At 43.7% G+C, this 10,848-nt stretch overlaps 1 protein-coding gene across 2 annotated transcripts in view; it reads left to right on the forward strand.

Annotated features, from left to right (window-relative positions):
- The first annotated feature begins 1,069 nt into the window (after nt 1-1,069).
- Nucleotides 1,070-10,848, forward strand: part of LOC308378399 (kinesin-1 heavy chain-like) — a 21,600-nt gene continuing 11,821 nt past the window's right edge. For both annotated transcript variants that reach the window (XM_080855297.1, XM_080855298.1), the window contains exons 1-10: nt 1,070-1,424; nt 4,885-4,972; nt 6,316-6,389; nt 6,624-6,728; nt 7,011-7,059; nt 7,203-7,258; nt 7,738-7,825; nt 8,062-8,186; nt 8,430-8,534; nt 9,185-9,330. In XM_080855297.1, the coding sequence (XP_080711423.1) occupies nt 1,299-1,424; nt 4,885-4,972; nt 6,316-6,389; nt 6,624-6,728; nt 7,011-7,059; nt 7,203-7,258; nt 7,738-7,825; nt 8,062-8,186; nt 8,430-8,534; nt 9,185-9,330 (962 nt within the window). In that variant the 5' untranslated portion in view covers nt 1,070-1,298. The remainder of the gene's footprint in view (nt 1,425-4,884; nt 4,973-6,315; nt 6,390-6,623; nt 6,729-7,010; nt 7,060-7,202; nt 7,259-7,737; nt 7,826-8,061; nt 8,187-8,429; nt 8,535-9,184; nt 9,331-10,848) is intronic.

Raw genomic sequence — 10,848 nt, forward strand, 5'->3', positions numbered from 1 at the left:
CATGAACTCTTTATTTCTCTCTCTCTCTGCTCCATCTCTAAGCGTAGTGCCTCTCCAGCTTCCTGCTTCATGTTGTGATTTCCTGTGAGGGGCCGTGGGCATAAGTGGGATACACAGTGTGGGGTCTTCCCATACTCACTCGCTCTCTCTCTCTGTCTCTTTAACACACTCACACACACACGCAACACACACACAACACATACTCTCTCTCGCTCTCTGTAGAGTTCCTTTCATACTTTGTTCCTTATGTGGACCATGGGATAAGACTGCTGCTGTGCCCACACCCTGTACTGTGGTTTACAATAGGGCTTTCAGTCCACACACACACAAGTGCAGAGCAGGTTTTTCCTCTTCTCCCGCTCAACACTGTCTACTAGACAAATATAAGAGGATACCCTTAGAATACAGAAACCTTTCTACTAAATTTGTTCCATAACACAAGGACAAATAGGCCACAGACTCACTCACATTTATGAGTAGCTTGACTGTTGAATAGGCTGTAGATGGACAATAGCCCTAGGCTTCATATCTGAATGGCAAGGGTAATACTTAGGTAGTTTGTTTGTCTGTGTGTTCCTGGTTCACTGACAATGTTACGAATCTAGAGGCGAAATTCAAGGGAACCATTTGTCTCTGTCCCACCCTGAATGTCTTGCGTGAACCAGACGCAACACTTGCTATTAAGCTTGGCTTCTCGTGTCGGAAATTCCTCTGTGGTGACATCTGTTTGAATGAGGTATTGACTAAGAAATGTGGCCGCCGACAGCGGACAGATAACTTGGACAGGTGATGCGCTAGGCGGGGTATGGCACATGTGAGGCAACCATATTGGGCACTGCCGTTCATTGTGGCGTGGGCAGGCAGCAAGTCAATCGGCGTGGGGTGCGTTTGTTATAATTTCTTTATAATCTTCATGGACATCACCATCGTATGGTTTCAAGAACTAAACCTAGGTTCGGTAACGGTGTCTCCTCGGAGGTCCCAGCCTTGTTGACAGCCACTTTGAATGCAGATGTGACGTCATCGTCAGGCATCTGAATCCTACCGATCCAGAGGAGTGCGCGAGAGAGTGGGGCAGGTATGGCACCCAGGACCACGGAGGAGTAATTTACCCTTTTGCCAGATAATGTCAATAAAATAACGACTGCACAGGGGAAAGAGTTCACAAAAGCCAAACGCGCTCTGTGGGGTGCGGTCACCGTTTGTCACTCACGGGCGCTCCCTCCCGCGGGCGGCGGTTGCACCGAGCTGGTGTTGAGACTCCTCATCATCCCGTCCCATCCCAGATCTTTGCGAAGATGGCGGACCCGGCGGAGTGCACCATCAAAGTGATGTGCCGCTTCAGGCCGCTGAACAATTCAGAGGTGGGACGTGGGGATCAGTACATCCCTAAGTTCCAAGGGGAAGAAAGTGTGGTTATTGCGGTGAGTCTGCACTCGGCGAATGGAGAAAAACACAGCTAAACACCCACCGATTAACAAGCGTTAGCACAGCTAGCATACATCAATGGATTGCGTAGATTTGGTAGCTAATGTCAGTTCCAAGCCAGTTAGCCATCTAGCCTACATTGGTGACCAAAACAAGTTTAGCTGTGCGTGAGTATTGTAGAGTTAATTAGCTAACAGTTAGGTAATAGTAGGTCTCCTGTGGTCAGAATGAAGGGCTCATTGTCAACACGCCTTCACAAGTGACATAATATTTGGACAGCTTTTGTAAGACAGCTTTTGAACATTATTCTGGGCTTACATTTACGTAGCACTACAACTATAACATTAGCGATAGCTAGCTAGCACTCAAATCGCTTGACAATCCTGGTTGGCTAGCTAGCTAGCTAGGTTCACCTTGACTTCATACTACTACATAAGCTAACCTTATTGTGCATGTTGTTTTGGCCTATGGAGAGTCGTGTTGTGGAAGCAATGGAATTGAACCGAATTGTGAGGACAGCTAACCAATGTAGGTCAACATTGTAGGAAAGAAAGCAAGTTTATCCTAGTTGGAAATATCCAGTCACGTCAGCTGTCGTTCCGAATCACAATGACGGAGCTTTATCTTTCGAGCTAGCTAGCGTTATTTTCTGTAGGTCTCTTCTGTAAGGTGCCTGAGCAGAGTCATAACATTTCTGCTAACTTTTAATGTCTACCAGCTGTGATCAAGCAGAGGGAATATTTTGGCATTGTTTAGGTTAGACTTCAGTAGATACAACACTAATGTTACCCAGCCAGGTGTTTGTCGTGGTTAGCACCAGCTAACATGCTAAGGTTAATCTTGCCTCGCATAATGCTAGTCATTCAATCACTGCCGTTTGGTTTAACACGCTTGCTAGGTCAATTTAGCTGGTACCTTCACAGTCGACCATTCTGCTCCCTCCGTGGCCTAACTCTGTTAATTCATACAAAGCTTGGCAAAGACATGGTGATGGTTTTTTAAAGAATATATATAAGCAGTAGTCTAAGTGGTGCAACTCCATACATGACTGTCAAGGGACACATTCACTTGCTGGCACACAATGTTAGACTGACCAGCATGCTGTCTCGTCAGAGTAAAGTCTTTTCTGTGAAAATGTGTGCATTATACGGTAGTAAATTAAATATATATCAACGGTCTTTGTTTTGCTACCGATAACCAAGGTAGGTTTGCCGAGGTCCGTCATGACGTATCATTCGCTTTGCAGGGGCGCATTATTGGCAGATGTCATTACGGATTATAATGTATAAAGAAGCGCCTTTAAAATAAACCAGATTATACCCGCCAGTCTTTATGAGTTAACACGAACTGCCTTGCGGAGACGCAGGTCAAGGGTCCGTTGTGTTCCCTGTTGTATGCCTGTTGCCGGGTTGGTCAGACCAATGCCAACAGGTGTGGCACCCTACTGGAAAAACATTCACGAATACCACAGGGGAATGCACTGTGTCGGAAAACAAAACAAGTCATGGCTGACACGCTGAAACTGCACACTCCAGCAAAATGTCTTGCAAAATGTAAAGGTGTGTGTATTCACTCTTGAGGGTAAGCTAAAGATTAGCTTTGCCCTGCAAGTTGGTGCCTGCCTACGCACGCACACACACACATTCATTTATAATACCAGTGGTGCATATAACTGGAGTGTGTGTGAGAGGGAAAAGTGTGTTTTCTGGTGAAAGGTGTGGTTTGTTTGATATTGTGTGATTGTGTTAAAATAGGATGTGAGCAGTCTACAGACTTACCCTTTCTTCATACTGGACTCTCTCTGTACACGTTAATTTGTGTGCTGGTTAGGGTTCGTGAATCAGTAGTCTCTGCAAATATCTTTGTTATTTCATTATGAGTGAATGTACATGACATTTTGGAAGTGACAAGATCCATTCTCCACACAGTCATGCTTATTAAGTGTTATGCTACTTTAGGTTACACCATGAGAAGGCTTTGATTGGTTTAGAAGTTTCCAACTCAGCTAGCTGTCAAATCATTCTTACACACATATAAGACACAGTTTATAAAAAAATAAAAAATAATATACATTTGGCTTTAGTATCACAGTTGAACATTGATCAGAAGTACAGAGTGAATCAGCAGATAGCTTTCACTGTAAAAACTGAACTTGCTTTTTTCTTTATAATAAACTGGCAGAGCATCCAAAGAACACCCAAATAAACAGAAATCTACTGCACTTTAGTGAGAGAAGCTACAACAACTTTCGCTTGTGGAAGACCTTTGGAACTTTCTTTACAGTATTCCACAACTTTATATGCATACTTGCTGATAAAAAGGATGTAACTGAGCCATATCTGCTTAGTTCTTCCGCAGCAGTTGCATTGTTCAAACAGGATATAAAAGCAAAGTTCTTCACTTAAATCACTTAAACCAATCCTTATAGCTGACTTTTAGAAATTCACCAGGCCAGTCTGTTCTCAGTTGAGCCCAGAAAAATTGTCTAGAAGCGGGACTGTGCTAATCTTCACACCCAGGATTACACAGTAATGCCATCCACAGTCACAGGTTTCTTTCCAAAACCAAGAGCCTTAGTGACAGTCTCCTATGCCAATCATGTACCCTGAGGTCCTGTCTGTTTTCCTATATATCCATTCGGTCATCTGCCAACCAGCCATTGTTTCATCCACCCACCCACCCACCCATCATTCTGTCTTATTGACCTATCTATCCACTGCATGTCTATCTGTCTCCCATAGTGCGTTTGCCTTTCTTCTCCACGGTGTTCACATACCCCAGTGAGAGGGCGAAGACCTGAGGGGGGGCGGAGCACATCTTTTTTTATGTGTCTGTGTATCTGTATACAGGTCTATATCTGGCCCTGTGTGTGTTTGTGTGTAAGGACAGGCAGTCTGGCCTGGCTGGTTAGCAGGCTGTGTGGGCTGTGTACCCTGCGTGCTGGGCAGTGTGTGCAGCGAGGCGTGGGTAGAGTATGGGAGCGCCAGCAGCAACAGCAGCAGCAGTGGGTTGAGACAGCAGATAAATTGGCTATTAGGTCTGTAGCTCCCGTTCCAGCCCTCAGTGATGACCACAGAGGAGGAAAAGAAAGAGAGATAAACAGATGGAAATGGAGAGAAAGAGGATGAAGGATGGGACTGGGACTGTTCCCCCGCCTGCGGAGTATGTGTTCAGGAGTGTGTCTGTGTGTGGAGTGTCTGTAAATCTACCGAAACTCTGTTTCTCAGGTAGCTATATGTGTTGGTGTCAGTGTGCAGAGCTTAATGCATCTTTCACCTGATATGCATATGCTGAGCACAAAAACACACACACACACACACACATGCAAACAAGCAGATTAAAGAAGATACACACAGGTTCTGACAAAATAGGGTCACTCCTATTCACTCTGAACAAGACGGGTTCACCTTGCTAATCAGTCACTCCTCTCTCTCTCTCTCTCTCACTCACTTGCAGAGCAAGCCCTATGTGTTTGATCGTGTATTCCAGTCCAACACTACACAGGAGCAAGTCTACAATGCCTGCGCTCAGAAGATTGTCAAAGGTGAGACCTTGATACCTGCGTGTTCTATGTGTATATATCTATATAAATGTGCGTTTGTGTGTCTGGGTGCTCTGGTAAATGGATAGTGTTAGGTTTTCTTGTTTCCCCCACCACCATCACATGCACACATGGATCTTTGTTCCCAGTTTGATGGACTCTGCACCCACATCAGGGATCTTAAGTTTTTGTTTCTTGCGTTGTTAAGTAGAGATATTAGCACACCAAAACTTGTGCATGCTTTGTTTAATTTAGCATGACCATGGTCCGGTAAGCCTCCTCTGACATTCTTCTGTGACCGATCACTTGTATTCTCCTCCATACAAATGGTCCTCCCTAATGCCTGTTATTGGTGGTGGTCGTGTATTGCACAGTATTTGCGTATGTGTGGGGGTTGCACAGACTAATAGACTATTCAAATAATCCAGCAGCTACATTAGTTCTCGCGTTTCTACATTAACACTGTGTACTCATTAATTGTGTGATGATAGTTTAAGAACTGGAAACGGTTCAGTTTCTAATTGTTGTTCATTGTTAGTATTGACTACATTTCCCATACTGCTTTGTTTGGAGTCAGGGTGAAGCAAGTTATAGAGGGAATTGAGACCAGCGAAGAAAAGTTGATTAGGTTACAAGAAGCACTAGAGAAGACAAGTGTTTTAGTTCTGAACTCGTGTGTCTCTGTGAAACTATTTCTTACACCACGTAATAACTTCTCCTTTACGCTAGCTCTCGTGCACACTCAGTTTTCAGGAGAAAGCAATTGTTTGGAAGCGCTTTTATGAAACAGACTTTAATTTGTAATCAAAAGCGTACAGCAATTGTGAGTTGCGGTTGAATTCCTCAAGAATGCCTGAAACATTGAGTTTGAAATTTAATAGACTAGGCAACTACAATAATGTGGCTAACAAATTCATGTTGTTAAAACAATATATGCAACCTAATGTGACTAATTAAAATGTTTAATTGATTGGGCTTATGATGACCAGTTTTCAATGAATTTACAAAAAAACAGCCGCGATATGTAAACACAATAAGAACACATTAAAAAAACACTTAGTTGACAAAATACTCTACTGTAGCTACTGTAGAATGTTGGTAACAAACATTAAGATATTGTCGTTGTCACCCATACCTCCCCATTGCATAGGGTAAGACCAATTATTATATTACTATCATGTTATTACCTTTATGATTTCCTCGAGGTGCTGAGACCAACCCCATCATAGTCCGAGGGTTTTCAAGAAACGATTACTCGATTTCTCAAATGATGTACAGTACCTGTGCAACCCTGTGTGCGGCTGGTTAGAACTCGAAGCTCACCCTGCTGTGCTGCTGTTTTGCAGATGTGCTGGAAGGCTACAACGGCACAATCTTTGCTTACGGTCAGACGTCCTCTGGGAAGACACACACCATGGAGGTGAGACACACTCACATGCTAAACACACTCACATGCTACACACACACACACACACACACACACACACACACACACACACACACACACACACACACACACACACACACACACACACACACACACACACACACAAAGACATTCCCAAAACATGTCTGCATGACTGAACATCACCTAGGTTTGTCTGTGTGGTGGGTGTCTGTGGCTTATGTGTGTTGATTGTCTTGTTGTCGTCAGGGTAACCTCCATGACCCGGATGGCATGGGCATCATTCCCAGGATCGTGCAGGACATCTTTAACTACATCTACTCCATGGACGAGAACCTGGAATTCCATATCAAGGTGGACACACTCTCATTTACTCCCACACTCATGGACACACACACACACACACGAGTCACACACACATGCCATGGGCAGTACTTGAGTGTGAAGAAACATTGACACGCTCACGGAAATGTATAATGAACCAAGATGCAGAAGCATCCTTTGCATAGAATACACATATTGTTTGGCAGTTGCATTGGCCCCATTTGCATATCTTGCACGCACACACACACTTACACAAACACACACACACACACACACACACAGAAGCTAACTAAGAGCTGTTACTCTGTGCAGGTGTCATATTTTGAGATCTACCTGGATAAGATCAGAGATCTGCTGGACGGTAAGAGACCACACTTCCTGACAGCCTTTAATTCTGAGTCTTAACTCTCATGCTAGTTGTCACGTTAATTCTCTTTTTTGGCTTCTGTTTCTTACTCACACTCTCTCTCTCTCTCTCTCTCTCTCTCTCTCTCTCTCTCTCAGTGTCAAAGACAAACCTCTCAGTACACGAGGATAAAAACAGGGTTCCATATGTGAAAGTAAGCTCCTGGATTCACATTCATTCTACATTCACTTCTGTCCTGTGAGCTCACCTCTTTTCCTTCACACACATACCATCACTTCCTCTCTCTGTCATGCACACACACACACACACACACACACACACACACACACACACACACACACACACACACACACACACACACACACACACACAGATACATGCACGCACACACACCATATTTTCTGTCTTTATTTTACATGTTTCTTTCACACCCACAAACCAGACATTCCACACACACTTCCTGCTCATGATGAGATGCTCTGGCTATGCCCCACTCAGCATCTCCACACACACACACACACTCTCACATGCATGCCCTTACCTTTCTGTATCTCACCGCCTCCACACACACACTCACACAATATGCCCTTACCTTTCTATAGTATACACACACAAACACACTCACACACTCTCATGCACCCACTTACCTTTCTGTGTCTCTCCTCTCTCTAGGGTTGCACTGAACGCTTCGTATGCAGCCCAGATGAGGTGATGGACACTATCGATGAGGGAAAGTCCAACAGACATGTGGCCGTTACAAGTGAGGATTTCACACACACACACACACACACACACACACACACTCGCACAAGCTCGCACAAGCTCGCACTAGACACAGTCTAGATGGGGGTTATAACCTAACTATATATATTTTTTAACTAGACAGGCGGACTGTATTTGTTATTTGAGGCAAGTAAAAATGTGTGTGTGTGTGTGTGTGTGTGTGTGTGTGTGTGTGTGTGTGTGTGTGTGTGTGTGTGTGTGTGTGTGTTTCAGACATGAATGAGCACAGCTCCAGAAGTCACAGCATCTTTTTGATCAACGTGAAACAGGAGAACACAGCGACTGAACAGAAGCTCAGTGGCAAACTCTTCCTGGTAGATCTGGCAGGAAGTGAGAAGGTGATTATTGCTCGTACTCACACACACACGCACACACACACACACACACACACACGCGCAAACCTCATAAAAACCTTTCACAGTCTCATCCCACATGTGTGGTGTTTTCTGGTCTTTAGTATTTCTGTTTCAGTCTTTTAGTGTCTTTATTTAAGGTGTAGTGAATGGTCATAAAATGTATGCGTTTTGGATAAAAGCTTTGAGAATGTGACTTTGTGTGTATGTGTGTGTGTTCTCCCACAGGTCGGTAAGACAGGAGCTGAGGGAACGGTGCTGGATGAGGCCAAGAACATCAACAAGTCACTGTCAGCTCTGGGCAACGTCATCTCCGCACTGGCAGAGAGCTCGGTACGGAGTGTGTGTGGATATGAGTGATGGAGTGTGTGAGTGAGAATGTGTGTCTTTTGATATGTGATCCGGAGAGAGTCTGTGTGTGTCTGGGGGGGTGTACGAGAAGGAAAGAAAGAGCGCTTCTGTGTGAGGGGTTATTATGTTCCGTTCTGTGCCCCACAGAGACAGTCAAATTGATGTGTGTATTTGGGTGTGTTATTTCATACAGTGACAGTAATGCATGTGTGCTTGGGTGAGGTTCTTTTGACCATAATAGTCGTTTGTCTCCTATAAAGCGCCCTTGAGGGTAGTAATCACTCTGCGTGTGTGTGTGTGCGCGCACATGTGTGTGTGTGTGCGCACATGTGTGTGTGTGTGTGCACATGTGGGGACAGGGGTTAAGAGTATCTTCTGTGCTAAATGCACAGCTCTCCCTCTTCCTCCTTATTCTTCTCCATCCTCACCGCCCCATCTAGCTGTCACTCAGCCGGACTTGGCTGATAGGAATCTGAACTACACACGTGTGTGTGAGTGAGAATGAATGAACGGGTGTGGTTGTGTGTGTCGCTACAAGCTGCCTAACAGTGACTCAAACATGTCTGTGTGTTTATGTTTATTCTACTTAACCAACATAGTAAAGTGTGTGTGTGTGTGTATCCATCCCTCAGGGGTACGTGCCGTACAGAGACAGTAAGATGACTCGGATCCTGCAGGACTCTCTGGGTGGAAACTGCAGGACCACCATCGTCATCTGCTGCTCCCCCTCATCTTACAACGAGGCAGAGACCAAGACCACACTCATGTTTGGCCAGAGGTACACACACACACACACACGCACTCTTACTCTCTCTCTTTCACTTAATCACACAAAATATACCATACCAAGACCCCCCCCCACCCTTTTATATTAAGCTATGGTTATGACTAGGGATGAGAACCTTTACGATTTTAACGATTCCGGTTCCTTATCGATTCCTGCTTATCGATTCGATTCCTTATCGATTCTTATTGGGTAAGGGGTGAAAAAAGAGCACAAACGGGTTTTTTACATTAAGTTCTTTTATATAAATTTCTAGAATGCTGCACACACCATAAACAGAATGTTTACATAAATAACCAACAACTTTTATTAAAAAACAGACATTCTTGCAACTAAATATAAAACAATATTTAAATGCATATGTGGTGAGAGTGTCAACTCTAAAGCTATACATTGACATTGCAGAGCACTGTTGATTGCTATTTCACTCATCTATACTATAGATGAGTGTATGAGTGAATGATTGAAATAGCAAACAACCCCTATACAACCCTTCCTCTGCTACCTACTGATCTTTCTTTTCCAGAGCAGATATACCTCAGGAAATGTCTCATAATTGTTGGAACATTACAATGCATCCAGGTTTAGTTTAAGTTAGTCCAATCTAAACCCCTCCCTCATTGCACTCTTGAGATAAACTAAATCTGGCAATAAAATGGCACTAACAAAATCGTTGAATTTTCTGATCTGACATGAAGTAAACTAAAGGACTGTATATTTTCTTGTAGGTTGCTTGGTTGTATGGCTAATTGCGAACTATTATGCTTAACGCTTCTAATAGCAATGTAGAACCCACTACAAACACAATAACGTACTGAAACATACCTACTTGTATCATGCACACAATGCCTCACATACGTATTTGAACAAAGATGATTCGCAAACTAGGCACTCAGTATATTTAAAACTTAACTATTGCTGCCACTGAATTGAAAGAGAAACGTATCCATATCTAGGGAGCTGCACGCGTTGCTAGGCAACGCCATTATTAACGGAGTCTTTTGCGCTTCATCCCTGACTTACCAAGGTAAAGTCCTCAAAATGTTTTATCATAACGGTGTTACTCGTGTGTTATCACAAACTTTCTAGAACCAACAGAGGGGAGGCAAGCACTGCCTCTGCCTCAAGCCAACGGCTGAAAATAGAAGATTCTACAGCTAAGCTAGCCTATACGTTATATGACAATGTCCAACATCGCCCATTCTGTTAAGCAATTAAATGCTAAGTTTAGTTATGGTTAACACGACAACGCAAACGTTTGCTGATAACACACGAGTAACACCGTTATGATAAAACATTTTGAGGAGTTTACCTTGGTAAGTTAGGGATGAAGCGCCGTCGTTAGTTGAGCTGCTGCAGGCATCAAAAACATGACAATCTTGTAATTTAATACCATGTTGTGTGCTCAAGTGCTTATTCATAGTAGATGTACCTCCTCCCTTTGACGAAATACATGTTTTACAGACGTTACAAGTGACCATGTTTGCATTTGTTCGAGTGAATTAGATCGCT

This window comes from Sprattus sprattus (assembly GCF_963457725.1).
Source record: "Sprattus sprattus genome assembly, chromosome: 17".
Lineage (NCBI taxonomy): Eukaryota > Metazoa > Chordata > Actinopteri > Clupeiformes > Clupeidae > Sprattus > Sprattus sprattus.